Below are 14932 nucleotides of genomic sequence, written 5' to 3'. Positions count from 1 at the left end.
GTTCTCAAACTCCTGGCCTCAAGTAATCCTCTCACCTCAGTCTTCCAAAGTGCTGGGATTACAGGCATGAGCCACTGCACCCTGCTGAGATATATATATATATAATTTTTTTTTTTTTTTTGAGACAGAGTCTCACTGTGTCACCTAGGCTGGAGTGCAATGGCGCGATCTCTGCTCACCAAAACCTCTGCCTCCCAGGTTCAAATGATTCTCCTGCCTCAGCCTCCCAAGTAGCTAGGATTACAGGCATGTGCCACCATGCCCGGCTAATTTTTTGTATTTTTAGTAGAGACGGGGTTTCACCATGTTGGCCAGGCTGGTCTTGGGAACTCCTGAGCTCGTGATCTGCCCACGTTGGCCTCCCAAAATGTTGGGATTACAGGTGTGAGCCACCGCGCCCCGCCAGAGATTAAATTTTTAAAACAAATATGAGGTCAGCAAACAAAATCTATTTCTATACAATGTTTTATTTTTGTTTGTCAGTGTGAACAACACAAAAAAATACGGCTACTTATTTTCTTGGCTATGTAATAATTAGTAATTTCATTTAGAGAACACTTTTTTTTTTTTTTTTTTTTGAGATGGAGTCTTGCTCTGTCACCCAGGCTGGAGTGCAATGGCAAGATCTCGGCTCACCACAACCTCCACCTCCCGGGTTCAAGCGATTCTCCTGCCTCAACCTCCTGAGTAGCTGGGATTACAGGCATGTGCCACCACACCCGGCTAATTTTGTATTTTTAGTAGAGATGGGGTTTTTCCATGTTGGTCAGGCTGGTCTCGAACTCCCAACCTCAGGTGATCTGCCCACCTTGACTTCCCAAAACGCTGGGATTACAGGTGTGAGCAACCGCCCCCGGACAGAGAAAACTTTTAATACTGATTTCTGGTAAAGCAACAGCAACAATCAAATAGAATGAATCAAAATTCCGAAGGGTTTTTTTTGTTTTTGGTGGACAGGAAGTAGGAATATTGGTGAGTATTAAGAGGGGGCAGCACAGTGGGAAGCCCTTACGAGGGCAGGGCACGCCACTTGTCCAGAGGGCCATGATAGGGATGTACTTGACCCCACAGTCATCTGCGATGAGCTGCTTCTCGGCCACGTCTTCAAATTCATCCACATTGAACTTGGTGAAACCCCACTGCTTTGAGATGTGGCTCTTCTGGCAGCCAGGGAACTTGAACTTGGCCCTGAGCAGGGCTTCAATAACATGCTCCTTGTTCTGCAGCTTGTTGCAGATGGACATGATAACTTGGCCAATGTGAACCCTGGCCACAGTGCCCTGGAGCTTTCCAAAGGCACCTGGAATATCTGCCTGGAGCCTACATTGGCATAGTGCAAGGTCAGAGACATGAACATACATCTGAAAGGCCTGTCTCCATAGTTCCTTAGAGCAGCCCATATAAGAAACAGGCTGCATAAACTACCAAGGAAGCTGTTGTTTGCAGCTGAAGGGTCTTTGTGTGTTTTCCGTATTTATGGTCATGCTATTTATCTCTTACCACACAAAAAAATGGTAAAGTCAGGCGTGGAGGCTCACCCCCTTGTAATCCCAGCAGTTTTGGAGTCTGAGGTGGGAGGATCGCTTAAGTCCAGGAGTTCCAGACCAGCCTGGGCAAAGCAGAGCAACTTCGTCTCTATGCCATGTTGATGAGTGCCTGTAGTCCTAGCTACTCGGAGGCTGAGGCAAGAGGATCGCTTGAACCCAAGAGGCCGAGCCTGCACTGAGCTGTGAACGAGTCACTGAACTCCAGATGACAGAGCAAGAGTTAGTCTTGAAAGAAAGAAAAAGGTAGAGTGACACTTAGTTCTTTGATAGTTTTCCACTATTTGTCATAAAAACTTTCCAGGATATTGAGCTCCCAAAATAGAAGGCCAATATCAGGCATCAGGGACTTCTTCTGGACTTTGGATCAACCTTAAAGGGCCCATATAGAAGCTGTTCACTTACTTTCTTTTAGTCTCTTGATTTAAAATAGTTAACATTCCCCTTTCCTTGGCTTTTTAACCACAGAGATTTGAAAGACATGCAAATAACGACCTAGTGGACAATCTTTGCTGATGCTAAATCTTCATTTTAGGCTCAAAAGGTTTTGGGTTTTCTTAAAATTTAATGCTTAACTCAGAAGAGCTTTCTAAGGCTGTTGGTGCACCTTAGGGCAGGAGAGCGTCTTTGCTACGCCGCGCAGGAGTGTGTCTGCTTCTCTGTGCATCTACACGTGTTTGCGTGTCCGTGTAAAGTGGGTTGAGTGTGTGGCTATGGCTTTCCGCTCTTGGCTCACACTCTCAGTCTTAGTGGCCTCCCCCAGGGCTGAGAATGGGGTGCAGGTTTCTGCGGCCTCAGGCCGGGGGAGGGGTCCCCCACCCCGGCCAGGGCGCACGGGAGGGGTCCCCCACCCCGGCCAGGGCGCAGCAGGGCGGGGCGCACGTAGCCGTGCAGGGTCTCGCGCAGCCAGCGTCAGGACCCCGGGGCACGCGCTCGGGCAGGGGGCGTGTCCCCACCCCACCAGAAAAAGTGTTATATAGGCTGCTTTTTTTTTTTTTTTTTTTTTTTTTTTTTTTAAAAAAAGAAAGTGTTTTAGAAAGCAGGCAGAAGCCAAGACGTCAGGAAGGGTTGCGAGGGCCCGGGATCCGGCGGCCACAGGGATGGGAGGGGCGAGGAGCGAGGGGCGGGGCGGCACCTCCCACAACTCACTCCCTGCGGGGCGGGCGGCAACCTCCATGCGGCCTCGTCCAGTCTCAGCACCGAGGAAGCCGAGGCGGAGGAGCCGCGCGCGCGTCAGAAGCTCCCGGACGCCCAGGTACGTGGGCCCCCTCCACAGATAGCGCAAGTACGGTTGGGCCAGGCGGTTGCGGCCCCGTCGCGCCGCGGCCTCTGTGACGCACGGCGCGGCCTCCCGGGCTGCTGCGCGGCGCGGTGGGGGCGGGGCGGGCGCGTGAGGGCGGGGCGGTGGGGGGGGGGCGGGGCGAGCGGGGCGGAGCCGGCAGAGGCCCCGCCCCGGGGCCGGAGGAGCGAGGACGCTACCGAGCAGGCGCGTCTCGCTGCCGCCGCTGCCGCCGCCGCCGCCGCTAGCTCTTCTGTGGAGCCGCCGCCGCCGCCGCCGCCATTTGCACGGGGACCCCAGTGACAGGGGCTCGGCGGAGGGGCGGAGGGAGGGGGGGAGGGCCCGCGGAGCCCCCGAGGGCGGGAGCGACGCCGCCGGCGCCGGCCCGGCTCCCTGCGCGACCGCGCCGCCCGCGGCGGGCCCCGAGCAGCAGCAGCAGCAGCAGCGGCAGCAGCAGCAGCAGCAGCCGAGGCCGGGTGTGCGCCTGAGGCGGCGGCGGCGGCGGCCCTGCGGGCGGCCGGGAGGGGCGGGGGCAGCGGCCGCCGCCGTTTGATGGATCCGAGGATCGCCTGGTTCCAGCCAGAGCAGCTCGGACCGTCCAACAGTCTGTGGATGCAGATCTGGGAGACGACCCAGGGGCTGAGGAACCTCTACTTCAACCACCACTGTCACAGCAGCGGCGGCGCGAGCGGCGGCGGCGGCGGCAGCAGCAGCAGCAGTACGGCCACCGGCGGGAGCGGCAGCAGCACCGGCAGCCCCGGCGGCGCGGCCTCGGCCCCGGCCCCGGCCCCGGCCGGCATGTACCGCTCCGGGGAGCGCCTGCTGGGCAGCCACGCGCTGCCCGCGGAGCAGCGGGACTTCCTGCCCCTAGAGACGACCAACAACAACAACAACCACCACCAGCCCGGGGCCTGGGCCCGCCGGGCGGGCTCCTCGGCGTCCTCGCCTCCCTCGGCGTCCTCGTCCCCGCACCCTTCGGCCGCCGTCCCCGCCGCCGATCCAGCCGACTCGGCCTCGGGCAGCAGCAACAAGAGGAAGCGCGACAACAAGGCCAGCACGTATGGACTCAACTACAGCCTGCTGCAGCCCAGCGGAGGGCGGGCCGCGGGGGGCGGCCGAGCAGACGGCGGCGGGGTCGTGTACAGCGGGACCCCGTGGAAACGGAGGAACTACAACCAGGGAGTCGTGGGGTGAGTGCTGGCCCTGCGGCCCGATGGCCTGGCGGGTGCCAACGCGCAGCCGGGCACACGCCCACAGAGGGGGGTTGTGAGGGTCTAGGAGCGGCCACCCCCACGGCCTGCCTTCGCTGCTGGTGCACGGGGGTGCTGCTGGCCATCCCCAACCCCCCAGTCGTCCACACCTTTCCCCAAGCCTCCTTAGCCGTCCACACCCTCGGCTCTCCTGTCCTCCGTTAGTGGTCCACACCTTCCTCCCCTCCCTCTTAACCGTCCACACCTTCCCCAGGCCCCCACTTTATCCATTCACTCTCCTCCCATCCCCCTTAGTTAAACACATCTACCCTTGACCACCACCCCGCCTCCAGCCCTCCACACCTTTTTCCCCATCATCACAACTCAAGATGAGACCGCTTAGTACGGGCCTATCATTGATTCCCTGAGAACATTGGTGTGTGAGTGTTTTTTGATGGTGCAGGACCCGGAGGTGCTTTCCTTGCCAAGAATAGAAACATCCAGAATGCTCCTCCCCCTCCCCCAGTCCCAGACAGCAATCATGTCAGCCCTGTAAGGCATTGCCTGCTCTTGACCCTGTGGCCCATCTTTTTATTTTTATTTTTTAAAAATTCCCATATCACAGATGCCTTGTCTGTGGAGAGAGTGGCGTGGGATGGGTGACCGCTAAGTTTAGGAGGTGAAGGTGGTGAGCTCTTCTGAGGCCCTGATAGAACTTTCCAGGAGTTCATGGTCCGCGGCTCCAGCTTCTCACTGTAAAGTTGTCATCCTGGCAGAGGCAGCCAGTGCTTTTCATTCTAGGGGGTAGAGATGTATGCTAATGAGTGAATATTGCACCACTACTGACTTTCTGTTTAAAGTTCAGCGCTTAGAAAATGGAATCTTACCTGACCCCTAGTGAATTATGTACATAAGCAGGGAATGTTTCCAACTAGATATCCCTTCAGAAGAGTCCCTGTGCTGGAATAGGTTACTGAATCTTATTTGTTTTGTAAAACAAAGCTTTTGGGTCTCTCGTGTGTGTGTGTGTGTGTGTGTGTGTGTGTGGTGTGCGTGTGGTGTGTGTGTGTGTGTGTGTGTAGCTTGAGTATGGAGAACGGGCTTTCAAATTGCTTTTCATTTTTCAGGTTCTGTTTTACATTGAGGGCTTTGGCATGCAAATAAAATTACCAATTAGTAATCCCATGTGAACCTTTTCCTGGATTTATTCATTCAGATCTGCCCTGCTTTGGCTGAGAGAGTTCTGTGTACCTTTTTGAAGGTCTGGATAAAATGAGTTGGTGGGTTCCATCTGCTTCCAGTGGGCTGGTGTCTGCTCTATGCTACTATTACAACTCCCACCTTTTGTGGAAAATGCAGTCAAGCGTTTTAGGACTGGTGTCGTGGTACATGTCAAACCTGCCCTCACATTCCAGAAAGGGAACCCTTTTAGGGTTGAGTCCTCTGTTGCTAAGCTTCAAGGGCGCTCTCCATGGTCATCACGTTTTATTAAAGGCTTGTGGTTCCATCCTGTTAGCATTTCCAAGTCGAAGCGTAAACCTGTGGTTTAGTGACAAGCAAATTGATGTTGAGGGTTTCTGGTAGTTTCATTTCACAGGAGTAAGCTCCAGTTAAGTAATCACTGTCAACGAAAACCTTGAAGTTCCTTAATTGCATTTTACTGAAGCCTCTTTGTATGTGTCTAGCAAAAGATATAAGTCCAAGATGCTTATTTTTTTTTGATAAATTAGAAATTGTCCTCTCTTCTACTTGCTATTTAATGCAGAAGATACTCTAAAAGGTTCATATTTGTACTTAGTAGAAGCAAGATGTTCTTGTTCCTGATTCACATATATTGCCCTCAAAGGGATTAGGAGAGGAATTTTCATTTCCCAGAGGGATTACTGTTTAAAAACTGATTGTAAACCTCTTTAAAAACTGCTTATCACTTCACCAGATTTTCCATTCTTTTGCCTCCTCCTTTAGAGCATGTCAGCAGTTAAACTTTTTTTTTTAAAATTAAAAAAAGAATTTCAATTCTGAGACCTCCTAGTTTCAAAAAATACATTAAACAATTCCCAAGAGTGTTAAGAGTGTCTGGGTGCTTAGAAATTCTTGCTTTGATTCATGTATCCTGATTTTTTTTTTTTTTTTTTGAGACGGAGTTTCGTTCTTGTTGCCCAGGCTGGAGTGCAGTGGCGCAATCTCAGCTCACCGCAACCTCTGCCTCCCAGGTTCAAGTGATTCTGCTGCCTCAGCCTCCTGAGTAGCTGGGATTACAGGCGCTTGCCACCACGCCTGGCTAATTTTTTATTTTCTTCATGTTGGTCAAGCTGGTCTCAAACTCCTGACCTCAGGTGATCCGCCCATCTTGGCCTCCCAAAGGACTGGGATTACAGGCATGAGCCACCCTGCCTGGCTTCATTATCCTGATATCTTTTTTTTCTTTTGAGATTGGGTCTCACTCTGCTGCCTAGGCTGGAGTGGAGTGACGTGATCATAGCTCACTGTATCCTCTAACTCTTGGGCTCAAATGATCCACCTGCCTCAGCTTCCTGGAGTAGCTGGGACTACAGGCACATGTCACCATACCTGCCTAATTTTTTATTTTTACTTTTTGTAGAGATGGGGCCTCCATTTGTTGCCTAGGCTGGTCTTCAACCGGCCTCAAGCAGTCCTCCCACCTTGGCCTCACACAGTGCTGGGATTATAGGCATGAGCCACTGTTCTCACTAGTATCCTTATTTCTTAACTTTAGGAAGTTTTTCTATTTTTAATACAGGTATTTAAAAAAATCTGAATTCAGGGTGCACCTCGATGTTATGCTGTTCTGAGATTAAATGTACTAAAACTATTACCATTGTTTTCTGAATTCTTAAGATGTGACTGATAGTTAGCTAATAGGTTAACACATTGTGGTGGTTCTTGGCCTCTGAACTGATAGTCCAGATGCGGAGAGGAGACCAGAAAGCATGTGAAAATGGGCTAGAACCATGGGACAGCTATATAGTCTCTCGCAGCTGTTTTTTGTGTTCTCTGCTTCAACCAAATTGGTTGACTTATTTAGAATGCTGACCTCTTGCATTGCCTAAGTCCTTGATGTTTTTGGTTTCTCCTCTGAACTCTCAAAGGTACTCACTTCATAGGTGTAACTTCCCTTTTATTATGTGTTCCCTCTTACACATGACATGGACATTTCTTTAATATGTAGAGTAAGATATTGGATTTCATCCTAAAGTCTTCAAAATAAAACTCTTGGGCTCACCATCTCAGACTTCTTCATGTACCCACAGACCAGGGATTTTGTTCGCTTTTTAAAACATTTTTTTATTTTTTGTTTTATTATTTTTAAATTTCAATTTAACTTTATGGAGACAGGGTCTCGCTCTGTTGCCCAGGCTGGAGTGCAGTGGGCGTGATCTCGGCTCACTGCAACCTTTGCCTGGGCTCAAGCCATCCACATGCCTTGGCCTCCCAGTGTGCTGGGATTACAGGTGTGAGCCACTGTGCCTGGCCTAAATTTATTTTTTTAATTTTTTTTGAGACAGAGTCTTGCTCTGTCGCTCAGGCTGGAGAGCAGTGTCATGATCATGGGTCAGAGCAGCCTTGGCCTCCCAGGCTGAAGTGAACTTCCCACCTCAGCCTCCTGAGTAGTTAGGACTACAGGCGAGTTGCCACCAGGCCTGGCTCATTTTGATATTTTTTGTAAAGATGGGGTCTTGCCATGTTGCTCATGCAGGTCTCCAACTCCTGGTCCAAGTGATCCTCCCATGTCCACCTAGCAGAATGTTGGGATTACAGGTGTGAGCCACCATGCCTGGCCTTATTTATTTATTTAATTATGAATGAATGAATGAATGAATGAGAGGGAGTCTTGCTCTCTTGCCCAGGCTGGAGTGTGGTGGCACAGTCTTGGCTCACTGCAACCTCCGTCTCCCAGGTTCAAGCAATTCTCCTGCCTCAGCCTCCCAAGTAACTGGGATTACAGGCGCCCACCACCATGCCCAGCTAATTTTTGTATTTTTAGTAGAGATGGGGTCTCACCATGTTGGCCAGACTGGTTTCAAACTTCTGACCTCAAGTGATCTGCCCACCTAGGCTTCCCAAAGTGTCAGGATTACAGGCATGAGCCACCGTGCCTGCCCTGGTCTTTTATGTTTTAAGTTGCTTCCACTGATTCTCTTGGGCTTTGCTCCCCTCCAGAACTGGCTATGGTTTAGGATGCTGCCCACCTGCTGCTGCTTGTCCATGAAAACGAGCCATAAACCCTTTTCTTTTGAAAGACTTAATTGTTGATCACTATGGAGAAAGAGGGGATGGCAAGAAGTAGCAAATACAGGGAATTTGCAGAACTTGGTCCTGAGCCCTGGGTCCAGAAACTTCTTATGGAAGGTGCTTGGTGTTTGTCCAAGCTCATGAGGGTAGGTTTCTGTTGGCTGTACTGCCAGATCTGTAGATGCTTTTTTAAGGCTTGGATGACTTGTTCAAAACAATGTTTTGGAGTACAAATTTGGCTGTGGGGACATCAAGACCTTGTTGGGAAACTTGGGTTTAAGGTATAATTTCTTAAACTAGGATGGTAGGAATGGGGACATGAAGGGAGAATGAACGTGAGAGGTATTACAGGGTAAGGATGGAGAGGATTCAGATTCCTTAAGTGGATTTAATAATCATACTGTAGCTTTGAACTTGAGTGACTGGGGAAATATTTGTGGTGTTTTTGGAAATAAGGGCCAGAAGGACTATTGGTTTGGGGAAGAAGATAGTAGGGGGATGTATAGGTGGACCTGCTAGTGGGGAGCTGAGATTTGGAGGGCTGAGATGCAGTGCTCTTCACTGCTGTGGGGCAGTATCTTCTTGTATGTGCCATCCTCTAGTGCTCATTGTTCATCATGTCATAGTAAGCCCAAGATGTTCATGCCTTTCTTCAGCACTGCATTAGGGCTTATCTCTGCTTCTCTTTCTCTCTCCCTCCTCCCTCCCTCCCTCCCTCCCTCTCTCTCTTTCTGTTTTTTTTTTTTTTTTTTTTTAGATGGAGTTTCACTTGTGTTGCCCAGGCTGGAGTGCAGTGGTGCGATCTTGGCTCATTGCAACCTCCGCCTCCCGGGTTCAAGCGACCTCCTGCCTCAGCCTCCCAAGTAGCTGGGATTACAGGCATGTGCCACCATGCCTAATTTTGTATCTTTAGTAGAGATGGGGTTTCTCCATGTTGGTCAGGCTGGTCTCAAACTCCCAACATCAGGTGATCTACCCGCCTCATCCGCCCAAAGTGCTGGGATTACAGGCATGAGCCACCGTGCCCGGCCTATCTCTGCTTATTTCTACACAGTATTATCAATGAGATTGGCGTTACTGCTGGGCTCCAAAGCAATCAGACAGATTAAAGTAGATTGAATATGAAAGAATTTAGAGGACTTTTTCCAAGTGATTTGTGCTCTATTTAATTTCTGTGCATTTGCAGATGTAGCCCACAGTAATTCTTAGTGAACTGGAACCTTCAGGTTATTGAATTTTACTGATTTGGGTACTGACATGCGCTTTTAAGAAGACATTAGGTTTTCTATAGTGTAGATTGTACACTAAATATAATTCATATTTAAGAATGTCTCAAAATTTAGTATACTGTGTTCAACTAACTTAACTTTCTTTGTTTTTGTTGTTGTTGTTGTTGTTGTTTTTGCTTTTTGAGACAGAGTCTTGCTATGCCACCCAGACTGGAGTGCAGTGGCATGATCTTGGCTCACTGCAACTTCAACACTCTTGGGTTCAAGTGATTCTCCTGCCTCAGCCTCCTGAGTAGCTGGGATTACAGGCACCCGCCACCACAGCGGCTAATTTTTGTATTTTTAGTAGAGACGGGGTTTCGCCATGTTGGCCAGGCTGGTCTTGGACTCCTGACTCAAATGATCTGCCCACCTTGGCCTCCCACAGTGCTAGGATTAGAGACATGAGCCACTGCGTCCGGCCACTAACTTAACTTTCATTCCACAACTTCCATCTTTTATCCAAAATCTGTTATCAGTGAATACTGTCACCATTGATCATTGGTATTTCAGTGTTTGGACTCTTTTTTTTTCCCCCTTTGTCTTTGTGGACTCTTTTTTAACACTTACAAAGTTTTAACTATTGAAAAGCAAAGGAAACAGTGAGTGACTTTTTGGAGTCTGTCTACCCACTGGTCACACAAAAGGCTTACTACATTACAGGAAAGATAGGATGGGAAAGGGATACTAGAAAATTCTAAGTCAGGGATGGGGGTGTGTATTAGAAAAATTCTGATCCTGGCGTGCCAGATGGCCTTACATCTCAACTTCTTCTGTGAAATTCCTGCCAACAAATCATAGTGTTAGAAGTACAGAAGGGTCCATGGAAACCGAATTTAAGGGCTCCCTTGGTGATACGGAACTGATCAGATGGTTCTCACTTGTTCTCAGATAACCTGTATACTGAATATCACAGGAAGGGTATAGACATCATGGCAATTTAGATATTCTTGCACCTGCTGAAGCTGAGAAAATTAAAGTCATTTTTTTTTCCTGTGGAAAGTAGAAAATCAAGCTTTTGTATGATTTCACACAGCTTTCTATTCTCTCTTCTGTTGACTCTGTTAAGAGTAACATTTAGTGGTGGAAGCTATTTCAGGATCACACCCACAACACTAGAGACTGTATTAATCACTTACACATACATAGGTATAGAGTAATCTTGAAGGGGCTGTAGGCCAAAGATAATGCTTTTTTGAAGAATTAGAGACTAGTTACCAGTACCTGGTATTTGCTGTTTCCTACAGAGCTGACTGGACAGCTTAGAGTCTGCTGAGGAATTCAGAGGATGGCCAGTAGAATGTTCTTTCCACCCCAGAATATTTGGTAGGGACTCAGCTGCTGTGGAATGCCAAAAAGGCTTTGAGTTTGTTTCACTATTCTTAAGATTACACGTAATTGTTTTTTTTGTAAGAGATTATATATATTCAAGTTGAGGATGGCTTTGAGTTAGACTTTCCTTAATTTGGAATCACACAGCAGATGATACATTTATTTCCATCTGATAAGTTACTTGATGATGTAAAAGACATTTGAGTTAGAGTTTTGGGAAAAAAGCTGAATGTTGAGCCATTTATGTTGTGTACTGGTTCCCTATTCACTTGGACAATTTTAAGTCTTAAAACAATCTTAGCATGTGCACAAGCGATTTCAGGTAGTATTTAGTAATTAAATTGAGGAATTCTAGCTCAAGTCATGCTTTTTGCTGAAATAGTTGCTTATATTTAGTGCAGAAACCTGTGTTTTCAAATTAATGTAATAAAAGTTTCAATAAAATGGAAGCCTTTATTACCATGTTTCAAATGCTATGCTAAACCTTTTCCATTTGTTATATTAACCTCCTCATACATAGCCCTACTAATTTTTTTTTACTTTCTATTTTGAAATAATTATAGATTTATAGGAAGTTGTGAAAAATAGTACAGAGCCCATGTTCCCTTCACCAAGTTTCACCTAATGGTAATAGCTCACATAACTATAGTTTAATGTCAAGAACCAGGAAATTGTCATTGTTACAATCCATAAGCCTTTTTTAGATTTCACCAGTTTCACATGTATTTGTGTGTGTGTGTATATATATATATATATATATATATATATATAATTGTATGCAATTTTATCATGTGTAGATCTGGATAGCCACTATAACAGTCTATAGTTCTATATACAGAGCTACTCCATCACCTCAGGGCTCCCTATGCTACCACTTTATAGCCACACGCACCCTTCCAGCAACCACTAATCTGTTTGCATCTCTGTAATTTTGCCATTTTGAGACTGTTATATAAATGGAATCATACAGAATGTAACTTTGGCTTTTTTTCTTTTACCATAATTCCTTTGAGAGCCATCCAAATTGCTGCATGTATCAGTAGTTCATTTCTTTTTACTATTGAGTAGTAGTCCATAGTATGGCTGAACCACACAATTTGTTTAACCATTTACTTGTTGAAGGACATACCAGAAGGGTGGTTTCCAGTTTTTTGGTTATTGCAAATAAAGCTGCTATAAACATTCATGTGTAGAAATATTTTTATGTGAATATAAAATTTTCATTTTGGGGGAATAAATGCCCAAATGTTTGGATCGTATGGTAAGTGCATGTTTGGTTTTTAGAGAAACTGCTGAACTATTTATTTTCTAGAATGACTATATCCTCTTATATTCCTATCAACAATGTATGAGATATCCAGTTTCTCTGCATCCTTGCTAGCATTTAGTGTTACCACTTTTTTATTTGAGCAGTTCTAATATGTGTAGTGATAGCGTGTTTTGCCTTATATTAATATCAATAAAAATAGCCTCATCTAATTTTAACTTTTTTATTTTAAAACATCTTGGCAGTATTGAACTTTCTCAATGAGAAATCTCTAAAATTGTGACTTGAAAGGCTTTAATTTTCAAGTTTTTCTTTAGTTTTACTCTTAGCAGTAACATTTTAACTTTTTTTGTCTTTGAAGTAATTTTCAGTGTTTCCTTTACATGTTGCTTTTTCTTAGAAACTAGTTATTAGCATGAAGTAGATCTTTAGTCTCATTTTCTAAAAACATAAAAAAGTAAAACTGTAGGGTTTATTTCAAAATTGAGAGTCCTGTCTTTTCATATGAGGATATTTTATAGTCTGTTGGCTTGGCTGTATTTTAGGGAGTAAAGCTGTGGTTAGTGGTTTGTTGGTGGTGGTGGTGGTAAAATTTTCTTACAGTATTTTTATACCTGAATAATACCTTTAGACTCTATAGAATAGATACTTAATCTTCAAATCTATCCTAGAATAAATTGTTTCATCTAAACAGCTTTGTGACCTGAGAATTGGGACTTAGTCCCTTAGTTTTCCCTTACTGGCCCTTTGTAGTCACTGTTTTGATTTTGTGAAAGTAACTTAACTCTTAGCACTGTCAGGTGTTGTACATTCCTGCCAAAGCAAGAATAAGAATACATAGGATTGTGTTTTAATTCTATAATTAGGTGACTTTTGTCTAATTTCCAGGAACTTGGACTTAATAAAGTACTAGTGATAAGTTTGGAAATTTTAGTGTCTTTGTTCTTTGAAGTTATTCACCCTTTACTTTCTTGTTTACTGTCCTTAAATATAGCTGAAATAAAGAAAGAAAAATAACCCCTGTAATATCACTACCAGGATATAATTTCTTTTTTTTTTTTTTTTGAGACAGAGTCTTGCTCTGTCACCCAGGCTGGAGTGCAGTGGCACCATCTCGGCTCACTGCAAGCTCTGCCTCCTGGATTCACGCCATTCTCCTGCCTCAGCCTCCCGAGTAGCTGGGACTACAGGCGCCCGCCACCACACCCAGCTAATTTTTTGTATTTTTAGTAGAGATGGGGTTTCACTGTTTTGGCCAGGATGGTCTCGATCTCCTGACCTTGTGATCTGCCCGCCTCGGCCTCCCAAAGTGCTGGGATTACAGGCGTGAGCCACCGCGCCTGGCCTGATATAACTTCTGTTAACAGTTTGATGTAAATATTTTTTGACTTTTTAATGTTTTTATATATATATATATGTTATGTTTTTCTTTTATCAATACGGACTCTTACTGTGGGCATAATTTTAATGTTTTTAAAGAGTTGGGTTTTATTTGTTTATTTTATAGAAATAGGGTCTCGCTGGGTGCAGTGGCTCACGCCTGTAATCCCAGTACTTTGGGAGGCCAAGGCAGGCGCATCCCCTGAGGTCGGGAGTTTGAGACCAGCCTGACCAACATGGATAAACCGCCTCTCTACTAAAAATATAAAATTAGCCGGGCGTGGTGGCATGCGCCTGTAATTCCAGCTACTTGGGAGGCTGAGGCAGGAGAATCACTTGAACCTGGGAGGCGGAGGTTGCAGTGAGCCAAGATTGCGCCATTGCACTCCATCCTGGGCAACAAGAGTGAAACTTCGTCTCAAAAAAAATAAAAAAGAAAGAAAGAAATGGGGTCTCACCATTTTGGCTGGTTTTGAACTTGTGGTCGCAAGCAGTCTTCCCACCTCAGCATCCCAAAGTATTGGGATTACAGGTGTGAGCCCATCCTGTTTTTTTTTGTTGTTGTTGTTGTTGTTTTTAGATGGAATCTCGCTCTGTTGCCCAGGCTGGAGTGCAGTGGTGCTATCTCAGCTCACTGCAAGCTCTGCCTCCCAGGTTCAAGCAATTTTCTGCCTCAGCCTCCCGAGTAGCTGGGATTACAGGCGCCCACCACCACACCTGGCTAATTTTTGTATTTTTAGTAGAGACAGGGTTTCACCATATTGGCCAGGCTAGTCTTGAGCTCCTGACCTCGTGATCCACCTGCCTCGGCCTCCCAAAGTGCTGGGATTACAGATGTGAGCCACTGCTCCTGGCCTGTTGTTGTTTAAATAAAAGAAATTTATTTTTTTACAGTCTAGAGGCCAGAACTTAGAACTGGTTTTCAATCTAAATTTTTTTTATTCTTTGGGAGAAGGGCATCAGAATATTGTGGATATACTTTTTTGACTTAAAAAAGAGTTTTTACTGGGCTGGGCATGGTGGCTCACCTGGGATTAACTGCCTGTAACCCTGGCACTTTGGGAGGCTGAGGCAGGTGGATCGCTTGAGTACAGGAGTTCGAGAGCAGCTTGGGTGACATGGTGAAACTCTGTCTCTACCAAAAAAAAAAAAATTAGCCAGGCATGGTGGTGGCGTGCCCTTGTAGTCCCAGCTACTTGGGAGGCTTAGCTGGGAGGATCGCTTGAGACCAAGAGGCAGAGGTTGCAGTGAGCTAAGTTCATGTCACTGCACTCCAGCCTGGGTGACAGAGCGAGACCTCGTCTGAAAAAATTTTTTTTTTTTTTTTTTACTAATATGACAAACATCTTTTCATTTCAAATATATTTCTATACCATTTTTAATATCTCATTGCCTTTAGAATGACCTTGTATTCATAG

The 14932-nt window shown here is 46.3% G+C and overlaps 1 protein-coding gene and 2 pseudogenes across 4 annotated transcripts in view; 1 reads left to right on the top strand and 2 right to left on the bottom strand.

Annotated features, from left to right (window-relative positions):
- Positions 1–1008: 1008 nt before the first annotated feature.
- LOC100586705 lies at positions 1009–1400 on the bottom strand (annotated as a pseudogene).
- LOC115831882 lies at positions 1369–1458 on the bottom strand (annotated as a pseudogene).
- A 1225-nt stretch (positions 1459–2683) lies between these two features.
- The window catches only part of TENT4B (terminal nucleotidyltransferase 4B), an 80906-nt gene continuing 68657 nt past the window's right edge, over positions 2684–14932 (top strand). For 2 of the 4 annotated variants that reach the window (XM_030797304.1, XM_030797294.1), the window contains exons 1-2: positions 2684–2799; positions 3501–4013. In XM_030797304.1, coding sequence (XP_030653164.1) covers positions 2720–2799; positions 3501–4013 — 593 coding nt within the window. In that variant the 5' untranslated portion in view covers positions 2684–2719. Of the gene's footprint in view, positions 2800–3073; positions 4014–14932 lie in introns of those variants that run through there. The other 2 variants (XM_030797297.1, XM_003263035.4) reach the window with 2 other exon arrangements.

This window comes from Nomascus leucogenys, chromosome 2 (assembly GCF_006542625.1).
Source record: "Nomascus leucogenys isolate Asia chromosome 2, Asia_NLE_v1, whole genome shotgun sequence".
Taxonomy (NCBI): Eukaryota; Metazoa; Chordata; class Mammalia; order Primates; family Hylobatidae; genus Nomascus; species Nomascus leucogenys.
This window is presented reverse-complemented; position numbering and strand designations above follow the sequence as displayed.